Raw genomic sequence first — 14904 nt, forward strand, 5'->3', positions numbered from 1 at the left:
TTATAATATAAGTACCTGAATTTCAAATAATTCCACTTATTCATATAGGTAACCAGATATTTCGCGTTCATGTAGAGTCGAGATCGACTCTGTTTACGTTTGCGGATTATAAGAAGAAAACTATGGAAGACCAAACAGGCCAAAAAAACTTATTTTTCAGTGACGAAAATTTCAATGTATTATAAAGCTGAGGCTGGCCAGTACCAGATGGGTGACCATTTGTATGAGTTTGGTTTTTAATGTATATGTGTGTGGGGGCCAGACTCCCCAAAATGGGGGGGGGGGCAATTTAAAGCAGAATAAAAAAAAATATTTCAGCGCGTTTGGTCCACCGTAGTCGAAAGGCGGCAAACGTTTTCAAACGGGATCGAAAAAAATTATGCTATTTTTAACACAAAGGGCACAACATTTATCGAATTTTTTTTTTTTATATCAATTATTCAAAGCATGCCCTGTTTAATAATGGTCATGCATTATTCGGCTCGCTAAAAAAAAATTGTTAATTTATTTATCAAAAATTTTAAAATGGCTTTTTTCGTATAAATATTAAAAAAAATTTTTTTTTGTTTTGCTTAACTTAAATTAATTATTTTACTTAACATATCCACCGAATTTCACACTTCAAAACTCAAAAGCGGGATAATTAAACACAATCGAAGTTCTGATATTCAGACGTCAAAATAAGGTATGCAGACAATTTTTTTTTTTTTTTTTTAATCTATAATTCTATCCCTTACAACAACACAATATGTTTTGTTCAGTTTCAGATGATTATTTTAAGCATATTTGTTCCCACTTCAAAACAAGGGGGGGTTTTGTAAGCAAAAAAATATATATATATAAATATCGTTTATGAAAAATAAGTACACTGTTATAAAGTTCATTCTTCTCCTAATAATCGCTGAAAATTTCGTATTGATCGGATAATTACCTGATTTTTGGTAGATTTTTAAAAAGACGGTCCGTCAAAAAGTACTGACCTGCCCCCCCAATTTTGGCGGTGCCTAGTAATCCAATTTACCAAATTTCCACTGCTAACGATTACTACGATATTATCTATTGACTACTATACACTCATTAACGTGTATCCTTGAGTGGCCTCCGGGCCTTGATAAGTGGTGACTCCTATGTAAAAAAAAAAGAAATCTTTTTCATTTTGCCCTTCGTTTAATCCGTTTTTTTTAATTTAAAGGCACCCATCCTCGTCCGCGAAATAAGCAAGATGGCAGGATACGATCGATCTCATTAAAATTTGAATTTCGTCTGTAAAAAGAAAAAAATAGAAAAAATTACTTGATCAAATTAAGTTAATTTTTTTGATGAGAACTTAATTCCATAACGGGTACGTGCAATATAATGTATTTATTTATTTTAATATTTCCTTTTTTTAATGTCTTGATTAAACTAAACAAATACAAAAAAAAAAAAATGATGGCGAACGTTGTCGAGAGTGCCTTGCCTCCTCTCTAAATTCCACAATTTTCACTTTTTTTTAAAAAATTTTCCTGTTAATATCATAGATTGCAGACTTACGTTTCAGATTATTAAAAAAATTGAAAAAAAAAAAAAAAATTTCATAACTTTTCAGGTGGGGGTTCAGTTTTCAATTATAACGTTGTACTAAATTGAGCACAAACTTTGGGACCACAATGAAAAAAAAAAAAAAAAACTGGCAACTCTCTCTGACGTGACCGGAAGCTAGGGGGTTCGAACGGAGGGGTTTAAAAAAAAAAAGGGAAGATTTCTTTTCCCCCTATTCTCTCCCCCCACTCTGATCCATACTCATCTCTCTCTCTCTCTCTCTCATCTATATATGTATGTATGTATGTATCTATCTATTGTGGTACAAAGTTCGTGTTCAATTTAGTACAACGTTATAATTGAAAACTGAACTCACCCTCACACGCACACATGAAAAGTTATTATTTCTTTTTTTTTTTTATAATCTGAAACTTAGGTCTGTAATCGATGATATTAGCAGGAAAAAAGAAAAAAAAATGTGAAAATTGTGGAATTTAGAGGAGGGGGGCATTCTCTACAACGTCTGCCAAATGATTTTCCATATAAATAATAAAACTAGTTGATCAATTTAAGCAATTTTTGGAATATGACCTCTTCGCTCTGTTATGGGTACGTACACCATAATGATATATCTGTAAGTTAGTTTTTTTGTTTGTTTTTTTTTAAGTAGGTAATCACTATAGATTTTTTTCCAGCGCAAATAGATCAAAAAGGAGTATGCGAAGCAAAATAAATTGTTCTTGGTCAATTTCTTAACGACATTTTTACTTAAAAATATATTTGTAATAGTAACGATTATCCTAATTTGGTTATGGTAATGTTGTTTCAATTGCAACTATTTTAAAGTTGAAATCTTCAATATATGAAAACTACTGGTCAGGGAGTGTATACCCAAGAAAAATAAATTAAAATAATAGAAAGCGTCTGACTTACATGATTTGCTGACATTGTTCTGTCCTTGCAAAAAAAAAAAAAAAATTAAATTAAAAGTTACAGAAAAATAAAACAAAACTGTTTTTGTTCAGATTGGTTTGCAGGTGTCTTTCTCACTTTTTTCTCGTCAAAGTGTTAAAATAAAAAAAAAAATCTTGTTTTTTTTTTGTGTTTGTTTGGTTTTTTTTTGCGCTCATTTGGCTTTTAATATTTTTCCATGGGATATTTTGCGTCATAAAACTTTTAAAATATTTTCATCATCACAAATGTCGACAAGGAAGCAAAGAGAGGGAAATCGAATAAGGACAGGACAAACCAGAGAACTGGTTTTTCATTTTTTTTTTTTTTTTTTTTTTTTTTCGAATGATCTACGTTTTTAGTTTCATATTTAATATGAAAGCGTACTGCAGGAATACTTCGAAAAAGGTTAATCAAGATAGTGAAACTATTTCGAATCTCGGAAGTAAACAGGAGAAAGAGAGAGATAAAATTTTTATTTCTTAGAAGCAAAAATACTTTCATTATCTCCGCTTCTTCTCCACCTCTTTTTTTTTTCTCTCTTTTAACACACACACACACACACACACACACACACACAATTTTAATCTAATATAGCTAATATATAACACTAAATCAGTCGGATTCTAGACTTTGTAATCGATATCTTCCGCCTTACAAAATTATTTTAAAAATTATTTTTACAAAGGGGGGTAAATCTGTAGCTATTCAATATAGATTACTCCCCTTTATTTGGTTGAATTTATTTTTTTGTTTCTATGCGATTTTTTTTTTTTTTTTTGCTAAAAGTAGAGCCTTACTCTCTATATTTACCCCCAACTCCTAAAAAATAAGATTCTACTTCTTTTAAGCAATTACGTGCAAATAACTTGATAAAGCAGGCAAAAAAAAACAAACAAAACAAAACAATTATCTCTAAATTTACGTGACTGAAATAGGAAATCATTCAAAATGTCGTGAGGGGGAGGTGATTTTACCGTGGCTACCGTCTCTGTCGGGAGCGGTGGGTGGCTAATTGCTCGTCACATGATGAGGTGGAGACCAGGGAATAATGAAGGATGCGTTCACTGCTTTCCTTATGTTCCTTTCCAAAGTATCTCTAGGGCCATTAAAAATGATGATAAGAACTTTAATAATTCAACTTACTATCTTTCAAAGCTTATAACTACTTGAAAAATGTAATTCAAACCCTAATTTGTTTTCAATTAAAGGAGCAAAGACCAAATTTAAAAAAGAAATAACAGGTTTGCAATATTTGTCTTTTTTAAATCGGTTTTCTTTAAAAAAGATTCAAAGAAAATCAACATATTTTGATTTGTTTCGATAAATATATGTATATACAACTGCCAAAAAATCACTTATCTATAAAAAATACTATTAAATAGGTAGTTCCATTCTTCATTGTTAAGAATTTATCCATATTTATATTTTAAATTCCATGTATTTTTTTAATAAAAGAATTTTTTAAAGCGGGGGTCGTAGAAAATTGCATTTTTGTAACGCATTTTGCGCCATAAGCGTTTTGCTGCCATAAGCATTTTGCGCCATAAGCATTTTGCTGCCAATTTGGGAATTTATCAAATACGGATTCGTGAAAGGGACATAATTAATGTCTCTTTTTTATTGTGTGCTGTTAACCAAAATTAATATTTTTGGTCCTCCGTAGTTAAAAAACACACACACACACATTCACTTATAAGTTTTTCCCATTAAGCAAAAAATCCAGTTGAGCGATTTTTTTTTTTAATTCTCTTAATGAAATACATGAGTTTTTGATTATTCTATCTTATTTCTACTTTATTGACTTGATTTTTTTTTTTAATATCTAAAAAAAGAAAACATTGAATGAAATAGAAGAAATTGCCGTCAGCGTCTGGTATTTACATAACATGAGCTTTCATTTAAAAAAAAAAAATCGTGATTTAAAAAAAAACACGTCTTTCTTTTTGTTTTAAATTAGAATATTTTATTTATTGATCTTTTATCTTCAATTTGTGATATATAAAACTTTGGTGCATAAATTAATTATTTAATTTTTAATAGACATTTCAAAATGGGGGGGGGCGATGAATTTAAAAAATAACGTTTGTCTAAAATATTATATTTGGTTTATTGGAAAGAGCAAAACATTTCACATTGACCCTAAAAATAATGTAAAAATTGAACCAATAGAAAAATTTCAATAGATTTTTAAAGTTTAAAAATTGAAAAAAAATTCACTCGTAAAATTCAATTGATATCATATGTAAAAAAAAAAAAAAATGGCTGGTTGAATGCACACCGGCACTTTGTAAACACTGTTTTTTAAAAAATAAAAAATATTTCCATTATTTTTTAAACAACTTTAATAGTTTATTTTGGAAGTATATTCCATACAGAAAATAAACAACCCACTTTAAAAAGAGAAATTATGAGTTTTTATATTTTATTCGCAGTTTTCTGTTAGGGGTGTCAAAAATTCCCCCCAAATTCTGATACACCTAGAGTATCTCCCCTAATCCAAAACAAAATTACAGAAAAACAATTTATGATATCCCGCCAAGGAACAGATATGTTTTATTCCAAAAATTACGTAAATTGATCTAGTAGTTTTTTTTTTTAAATAAAGAAAATCAAATTTTATAACGAAGCAATACTTTGTTTTGATTCGGCATTTATTTTATGAATAACTGAGAGATAACTTAATTCGAACTATCTAGATCAAAATCAGCCTTATAATGGCTACACTTTCTTATTAAAATGGTTAAAAATCAGTTTTAAAAATGGTACTTGTTTAGTTTAACATTAAAAAATGAAAATATCGAAAAAGAAAAGTAATATTGTATGTACGCATTATGAAATTAAGTTCTCATAAAAAATTCCACTAATTTGATTAAATAAGTTTTTTTACAGAGGAAAATCAAATTTTAATGAGTTCGATCTCATCTCGCCACCTTGCCTATTTCGAGGACGAGGAGGGTGGCGCCAAAGGAGCCATCACTGCTTAAAGTTTGTCAAAATTTGACGAGATTATTTTGAAACATTGGCAGAAAAAATACCTAGATAAACATTTTAGTTTTTTTCACTTATTTTACAGAGTTTCTCTGTCCTTTTTTAATTTTATGAAATCCCGCCACTAATTTCCTCTCTCTCTCACACACACACACTCACACACACACACACACACACACACACACACACACACACACACATTCACATTCATGCACGCACATACGTCTTTTGTAATGTTTCATTTTTTTTTCATCCCTAACTCCAGTAAGATTCCTAGACATCTCCAAAATTCACCACAAAATTACCCCTTCCCCCATATGTAAAACGATGCAACTCTATTATAAATTAATATCATCAATATAACTTTTGTACCATTTAAAGAAAGGGCAAAATCAACCAGTAATAATTTTTTAAAAATTTCAAAATCGTGTTTACATAATTGACACTTTAAAATAACGTTCCCATGTAGTAAGCATTTCGAACGTGAAAACATACCCGTGTTAAAAAAAAAATAGCAAAAATCAGCTAATGGTCAGATTTTCATGAAATTTCCTGTACTTATCCATTTTAGAATGAAATTACATATAAAATGCAGTTTCTGTAAAATATATAAGGAGAAATATTTTTAGTGCGTGTTCCCTCCCCCCTTATATTTATTTATTTCGAAATTTGAACACAATATATTTCCATTGATGGTAATTTCTATTTATTATGAAACATAAAAGTTCAAATAATTAAAATTATTTATTTTTTTAAAGTTTAAATACATTTATTGGACAAAAACTTACCTTGAAGTTGCAAGTTAAGAATGGCTTTCAAAATAATAATGTTATTATTACAGCGCGGTACCAAAAATACATAAGTACCGTGTTTTCTTTCTTTTTTTTTTTTTTTTATTACATTTTCACCCCAAACAAGGCACATTGCCACTTTGGTGTAGGGGGCTACTATCAGGGACAGCAACTACTGGGGCACTATGTAGGGATTTGGGCAGCAAGATGTCGGTTCACGTTGCACTTTAACTTCTGCATGTCAGTACAGTTAGGGAAGCAGGAACCTGGAATGGAATTCCAGAGTCTAGCGGTTCTAGGGAAGAAACTACTGGAGTAGAAAGATCTTTTACATCTAGGGATCTCTATTGTTTGGGGGTGGGATTTAGCTGCCTGTCGGGTTTGTCGAGGGTGTGTACGTCGTGGGGGCACAAGTGTCTGCAGTACGTCAGAGCATTCACCATTAAAATACTTATAGAACAAGCAGAGGGATGCAACATTTCGTCGATGGGACAGAGGCTGAAGCTTAGATGCCAGTTCAGGGCCTATCAGATTGGTGACTCTTTTTTTAACCTTGTCTAGGAGCGAGAGACTAGTAGCAGATGCACCAGCCCAAATGTGACAACAATACTCCATACATGGGCGAATGGTGGCCTTATAAAGGTACAGGATACTTTCAGGTGTCAGTAGTTTTCTAGCACGGTAGAGAGAGCCTACCTTTTTCGCCTACCTTTTCTTTTTTGTTTCATAATAACACAAGAATTGTTTAAACTAAATTAATGTTTTTTATAAAATATTTGCTTTCTTTGATAATGCGTAAGTGTTTATTTATTTATTTTTTTTGTTCTGTTATAACACAAAAAGTGTTAAAACTAAAGTATTTTTTAAATAAATATAGGGATTTGTTTTTTGTGTTTTGACTCTATGAGTTCATAATTAAGTTTATTTTTTTTAAATAAGAGTAAACAAGTAAAAATAATTTTTAAAAATTTTATAGAGATGCCTTTAAAAACAATATCTCCTTCAATAATGGTCATTAAATGTGTTTTCAATTGATATTTATTCAATAATGGACCAGTTTTCCTACCTAGCATAAATGAACAAGTTTTCCAGGGACGATTTTTCCGGGCACCAAATTGAATATTATTATGTTTTTTCTTTTTTAATAGCGTTTTTTCTAATTAGATATACTAGTATCAGTTGAATTGCCAAGAAAAAAAAAAACTTCCTAAAAATTAATTGATCCATTAAAACGATTAAAATTCCATTATTTCAAAATGTTTCGTTACAATATAGATTTTTAATTAATGGTGTTTAAATTTTTTTTTTTAATATTAAGTTATGATATAAACATGATTTTTGCCAGCTATTTTATCGCCGGATTGGAACCGATTTAAAAATATTATTGCACAAATAATAAACATTTTGTAGATTACTACCATATCTAGTTTGTTTCTTTTTACAAAATAAGTATGGAAACCGGTAATTAACCAAATGAACAGTCATTGATATTTAGTAAATCCGTATTTCATATTTAATATACAAATGTTTATATTATTAATAGTTAAACTGTGTAAATCTTAAAACCTAACAAAATTATAACAACGGTTAATTATCAATTGCAGTTTGAAGAAGATAAAAAAATTTTTTTTTTTTTTTAATCATTAAGTCGCTTCCGCTGTTCCATACTTTGTATAGTAAACACAAGTCTAGTGTCATGGGATTATATGGTCTGTTCTTCACAATCGTTTGAAAGTGCCTAAAGATCCAAAAATAAATATATCTAGCACATCTGTTAAAATTTTAATAAAGAAATAATTTTTATTTATTTTTTTATATACACATATTCAACATCTCGACATTTAGCGAAAGGAACGCACTCATTGACTGGCCCTTTGCAGGTCACTTACACCATCATCATCAGCATCGTTATAATTCCCTTTCAGCAGTGTTCTACTCTCCCACCCTCTGGAGAGGGGAGGGTGAGGAAGGGAGGAAGAAAGAACCTTTCCCCGTTTTCGTCAGTCCGAATATCCCCCCCCCCGTTCAAATAGGTGACTTTACTTCGTCCTCTGTCAAAAAGATTTTGACGTTAAATTTTTTTTTTTTTTTTTTTCCTTTAGAAAAAGACTTACTAAACTTTCATCGCAATTTTATTCCCAATTATTAAAAAGCAATAAGGTTTTATCAACTGGAAAATTAGTCCCAGTTATTAAAAAGCAACAAGGTTTTATCGACTGGAAAATTAGTCTCTAAAGGATTAATGGAAGAAATCGGTTGTGTTTTGGAAATTTCTTTTCTGTAAAGACAGAAATTAATTTCGACGGCTTGACGAGCAGATTATCAGCACATGTGACTGCCAGGAAAGACTATTCAACCGAAGTTTACTTCACAGAAAGAAAATACCATTAATACCAGAATTTATCCCGTGTAAGAATTATTTTATTTGTACACATGAAGACTATCAAAGCGGCTTTATGGTTTTCTGTTTCTTCCCTTGAATTTAAAGGTACCTGAGCCTTCACAAAGGAAAAATATTTTACCTCTTTTCTTCCATTTAAAGTCAAAGAGAATTTCTTTGAGATTCCCTTTCGAGAAGGAAAAGAAAGGAAAGCATTTTGTTAAAAGACAGACTGAATATTTTGTTAAAAGAAGGACTGGACTTAAAACAAGGACTCAAAAGAACTGTTTTCTGTTTTTTTATATGTTCTTTTCTTTCAGCCTTTCTTTCAAGTAAGAATTGTCGTCTTTTTTGTATTGTTTTTTTATTATTATTATTTTAAATGTTTCTTAAGGGTTTTCTTTTAAAACCCTAGCTTTGGGAAATAAAGGCAATTGATAACTTTTTATTTTAATAAATTTGGATCATTTTAAACACATTTAGGGTCTGTATTTCTTTTGCTCATTTCTATTAGTTTTCCATTTCCAACAAATTTGCTTTTCCCTTTCTTTTCTTTCATGTTGTTACCACGAAAAATGGATTTTGGTAACGAACTCAAAATTCCGTTGCATCTTCTACTGGATCATTTTTTGTAATTTTTCTAATTTAGACTAGTTTCACCATGACACATCAGTATGTAATAATGTTTTTTTTCTTTATCTGAAATGTGTTGATTTAAAAGATCAACAATGTAAACAAATACCAACAGAAGTTATGGGCATTTAAAATTCCGTAATTAATGATTGTGAGTAAAATACGAAGGCGTCAGGCATCTTATTTATTGAGCAATATCACTAAATTACAACTTGAGTGGATTTTGAGATAAAACAAATTGGGTGTAGGAATTAAAAATGTTTCTTTTGAATATTTTTTTTTACATAGGCATCACCACTTATCAAGGTCAAGAGGTAACTCGAGGATAAGGGTTAAAGAGTGTACAGTAGACAATTGGATAATATAGTAATCGCCAGTAATGGAAATTTGGTAAATTTGTTAACCTAAGTGGAACGGCTCACCAAAACTTGTTTATGTTAGACTTGAAGACAACCATATTTGTAGTCAGCTGGAAAGCAGGAAAACGGAAGACAATTCCATAGGTGCTCAGTTCTAAGAAAGAAGCTTTATTCATGGAATCTACATTTAGGTTTAGTCACAGATAAAGAGTGGGGGGAATTATTGATATTGTCTTCAGCTAGACGAGCGTTTCTTGTGAAAGTTGGCGAGGAAGGACCATCGATTTGATCTCAGTCGAGCACCTGCCATGAAAATAACGATAAAGCAGAGACAAACTCGCAACATCTCTTCTGTGAGAAAGAGGTTGCAAGGAAGAGAAAAGGGCATCCCCTACGAGGCTATGAAGTCTATTTTGAACTCTATCAAGGCAGGATGTCCTTTCTAGCAGCTCCTACCCAGATGTGGCAACAGTACTCCATCCTTGGACGTACCTGGCTCTTATATGATTAGAGAATTGCATCAGCAGTGAGATATCTACTGGATCGATAGAAGGATACCACCATTTTTCCAGCGGCCTTGGAAACAGATTTAATGTATGTGTTCCATTTCAGATCAGGAGTAAACATCAAGCTCAGAAGCTTGTCAAAACATGAGGCCTCCCTAAGACGAGAGCCATTCATTTCAATTGATGCCAGATGTGGATCAGAGTGTTGATGATGTAAAGATAAAAGCTTGGTTTTATTACATGGAGAATCTTTTTGAGTTAAAATCTATTGAGAAATACACATTTTGTATTGAAAATATGCAATCATAACTTAAAGAATTACAAATTATCCAAATGAGATGGCCATATTGGATAACTTGATATTCTTTACTTAATGTTTACATATTTAAAGTGTTTATTTCACAATAAAAAATGTGTATTTCTGAATAGATTTTAACTCGAAATGATTCCCCATATAGTAATATTTTAAAAAAGAAGAAAGGTGGTTATGCACTTGTGCATGGATACAGTTCTTTTGATTTTTAGTTGGGACATTTGGAGAGTGCATAGCAGGGGCAGACAAATACAATTTCAAGATCGAATTGAAAATTGAAAAGATTCTATTTTTTTGTAACAAAGACAGAATTCCACAGAGGTACAAAAAAGTGGTAAAAAATTTAAATAGATAACAAATAAATGTTATCAAAAGCAAGATAATTTACTCTTCTACCTATCTGGAAAAGTGTGGCAGCAACTGACCTCTAACCTCATCGGAAACTGTGGCTCGTGATCATCTTTCTCCGGGAGGGCTTCACAAGATTCTCTGCGTCTCTGCGTTGGTTTCTGCTGAAAAGCAAAAGCAAAGCTTTGCATGTGCACCGGAAAGGAAAAGACAAACACTCAGGTTTTCTAGCTATGAAAAGTTAATTTCACAAAAGTTACAGATTTTTACATATGTACATTGTCAGTTCACGAAAACATTTTAAGTTTCACAAAAATCTTATCCTTCGTCCACTGGATGGCGGTCAGGGTAGAGGGGGGGGGGGTCTAGGCTGTTCTGGGAGTGTTTTTCTTTCTCAAGAATTGGCTTCAATCTGCTCCAAACAGTTTGGGCGCTTGCTTAAATATTCAGGGACAGGGTGAAGTCTGGCGGTTTTTACTTCTTTTTTTTTTTTTTAATGTGGTAGTCACCACTTATCAAGGCCCGGAAGCCACTCGGAGATAAGGGTTATTGCATGTACAGTAATCAATGGGATAATATCGTAGTAATTGTTAGCAATGGAGATTTCATAAAGTATCTTACTTAAGGGGCCAGTTTATCAGGAATTTGTTTATGTTGGACTTGAAGACATCCAAGTTGTAGTCAGATGGGAAACAGGCAAACGGAAAAGAGTTCCACAGGCATGCACTTCTAAGAAAGAAGCTTTGTTCATGGAATCTATGTTTTGATTTAGGCACAGATAAAGAATGGGGAAAATTATTGACAGTGGTTTCAGCTAGACAGGTGTTTTTCGTGAAAGATTGGCGAGTGGGGACCAGAGATTGGAGCTCAGAGGAGCACTTGTCATGGAAATAACGATAAAACAAAGACAGGCACACAACGTCTCTTCTGTGGGAGAGAGATTGCAGGGAAGAGAAAAGAGCATCCCCCACTAGGCCACAAAGTCTATTTTGTACTCTGTCAAGGCAGGATAGGCTAAAAACAAGCAGCTCCTGCCCAGATGTGGTAGCAGTACTCCATCCTTAGATGTACTTGGCTTGTATACAGATAGAGAATTGCATCAGCAGTGAGATATCTTGTGGAGCGGTAGAAAGATTCCACCATTTTTCCAGCGACCTTGGCAACAGACTTGATGTACATGTTCCATTTCAGGTCAGGAGTAAAGGTCAATCCCAGGAGCTTATCAAACCATGGAGCCTCCCCTAAACGAGAGCCATCCATTTCAATTGATGCCAGATGGAGATCCAAGCGTTGATGATGTAAAGATAGAAGCTTGGTTTTAGATGCATTAAAAGTAACCAGCCACCTCTTCCCCCACTGTACCACATGCTCAAGATTAGAGGAGAGAGAATCAGAGAGAACTTTGTCATTTACGGCCTTTGATGTGTTGCCATAGATGATCGTGTCATCAGCATCGATGTTAACGAATGATTTAAGTATCTGTTTTAGGAGATCATTGATGTAGATCAGGAAGAGAATTGGGCCCAGGATGGACCCCTGAGGGACTCCAGCATTAACACTGTGGGCCTCTGATTTCTGCCCATCAACCACTACTCTTATGAGCCTATCAGAGAGATATGATTTAATAATTGAGAAAACATTTCCAGTTATACCGCAGCTGGAGATCTTGTGAAGTAGGCCCTTATGCCATACCTTGTCGAAGGCCTTTGATATGTCAAGAGCAATTGCCCTAGAAAGGAAGCCTTTGTCGAGAGATTCACTAATAATATGAAATATAACTATTAGCACATCTGCTGTAGATCTGGCAGAACGGAAACCATATTGCATGTCTCTAAGAAGGTTATTTCTGCTAAGGTGGTTGACTACTTCTTTATTTAATATGGATTCCATGAACTTATTCATGACAAACAGGAGACTTATTGGTCTGTACTGAGAGGGAGATGAATTATCACCTGAATTCTTAAATACAGGGCATACTGATGAGGTTTTCCAGGGTGTTGAGAAGCACTTCTCCTTAAGGCAACACTTAAACAGATTTGTAAGTATGGGGGCAAGTTCTGGTTGATGCTTTTTCAATACTATAATTGGAATGCTGTCTGGGCCAGTTGCTTTACTGGAATCAAAGTTCTTGATTAGGTTGGTGACCTCGCGCACAGATATTTGTATGTTGTATAACATATTGTTTGTTATAGGAGGAAATACGGGGAGTTGATGGCCTTCGTCACATAGGGTAAAATTAGCTGCAAAGTTCTTGGCAAATACTATGGCCTTGTCTGATTCTGACGAGATGACCTCAGGTCCATTGATAATACTTGGGATAGAACGCACACTTTTGTTCAGGATCCTGTTTGCTATTTGCCAAAACTGGTGGGAACCAAGCCGCTGCTCAGCTACTTTGGATTTAACGAACTGAGCATATAGCTCTCTTGCATTTTTTATTACTCTTTTACAGTGGTTGCTGTCAGTCCTCAAAGCAGCTTTAGTCTCAGTACATATATTATGTTGGTAGCTATGGAAAAAGTGATTTCTGAGCGGGATAGCAGCAGCACATTCTGGGGAGAACCATGGCTGGCTATTAGGTTTTTGTTGGAATTTTTTGGATGGTATGAATCGGTCTATGCCTACAATTAACAATTCAAAGGAAATCCACACATGCGCAAAAGACCACTGGAAACACCTATAAAAGCAAGAGCAATAAGCAGCTTCTTTCTTTTCGGACCAGCTCTCGAGCTGAGAGGTTTGATGAACCAGCCGCCTCCCTTTTGGGAGGCGCGCGCCTGTGCACCTCACGCCACTTGCTACCATGTGGGGCAAAAAGCTAACAAACAGTACGTACACCTTATACGCTTTCTCTCTCCATGAACTGGATTGACATTCTCACTCTTTCTCTCTCTATATATACAACTTGTGCCTGAGAATACCTTTGCGTAGCTGACTGCTAACATGGCGCGCAGTTTAACTGATGTCAACCCTCTATCCTTTTCTTTGTCTACACGCTGGACTATCATTCCCATTTAGCACTACATTACTCACTTCTCTTCCCACATGCGAACAAACGATAGTGACCCGAACGTGAGATGAACACACATTTCCTTTTTTTTTGTACACCACCAGTCCCACAACAAACGATGGTGACACCGCGCGGACATGAACACGTGTTATATCTAAAACGTTCATTCTTTCAACAGTAAATAAACGACACGTTTATCTTATCCAGCAATTGAGTCTTTGTTTCCTTCATTCCATTCGTTTCATTATTTTCTTTTGTAACAGGATTAGGATTTATATATCCTAGTCCTCTACAGGAAAATGGTTCACTGAACTATTTTCTTTTACTGTACACATAGATTCGAAAAAGTTGTCACAAAATAAATATAGAACAAATAAATGTTATAAAAGGCAAGATAAGTTACTTTTCTACCCAACTGGATATGTTTTTAGTGTAACATGTTAATTCAGCTCGAAAAACATACAGTGTTTACTGATGTATTGGAAAATTCAAAATGGCGGCCGATTCTCTCTCGGAGACGGTAAGTTTGGTAAAAGGCGTTATAAATAAAAAACCAGTCAAAATACTGTTAAAAACCCGCCGAATATATGTCAGCGTATGTCACGGTAACATATATTGAACGAGTTTCTAACAGTATTTTGTCTGTTTTTTTTATTTATAACTCATTTTCCCAAACTTACCACCTCAAAGAGAGAGTCGGCTGCCATTTTAAATTTTCCAATACATCAGTAAACACTGTATGTTTTTCGAGCTGAATAAACATGTTACATTAAACACTAAAAACATATCCAGTTGGGTAGAAAAGTAACTTATCTTGCCTTTGATAACATTTATTTGTTCTATATTTGTTTTGTGACAACTTTTTCGAATCTATGTGTACAGTAAAACAAACCCAAAAATCGAAAATAATATCAACTTTAAAAAAAAAGAAAAACAAAGACAAAAAAAATCATGGCGGGGTTATTGTAAACATGCAACCTAAACGCCTTCTCTGTACGTAGTAGAATTGTTGGTCAATGAAATTTGCGTTGATTTAAAAATTAATAATGTTTTTTCACTATCTTTTTTTTTTTTCCTTGAATTAAAGCATTTACAAAAAAT

General features: G+C 33.3%; 1 protein-coding gene across 9 annotated transcripts in view; it reads right to left on the minus strand.

Annotated features, from left to right (window-relative positions):
• LOC145252597 (uncharacterized) overlaps positions 1 to 14904 on the minus strand; it is a 103772-nt gene that overhangs the window by 88071 nt on the left and 797 nt on the right. Inside the window, exons 2-3 of one of the 9 annotated variants that reach the window (XM_080112287.1) lie at positions 10878 to 10954; positions 2455 to 2473 (exon numbers count right to left, since the gene is read on the minus strand). In XM_080112287.1, the coding sequence (XP_079968413.1) occupies positions 2455 to 2473; positions 10878 to 10882 (24 nt within the window). In that variant the 5' untranslated portion in view covers positions 10883 to 10954. Of the gene's footprint in view, positions 1 to 2454; positions 2479 to 10870; positions 10958 to 14904 lie in introns of all 9 variants that reach the window. The other 8 variants (XM_080112289.1, XM_080112284.1, XM_080112286.1 and 5 more) reach the window with 8 other exon arrangements.

This window comes from Euprymna scolopes, chromosome 29 (genome assembly GCF_053919585.1).
Source record: "Euprymna scolopes isolate OS-2025 chromosome 29, ASM5391958v1, whole genome shotgun sequence".
Classification (NCBI taxonomy): Eukaryota; Metazoa; Mollusca; class Cephalopoda; order Sepiida; family Sepiolidae; genus Euprymna; species Euprymna scolopes.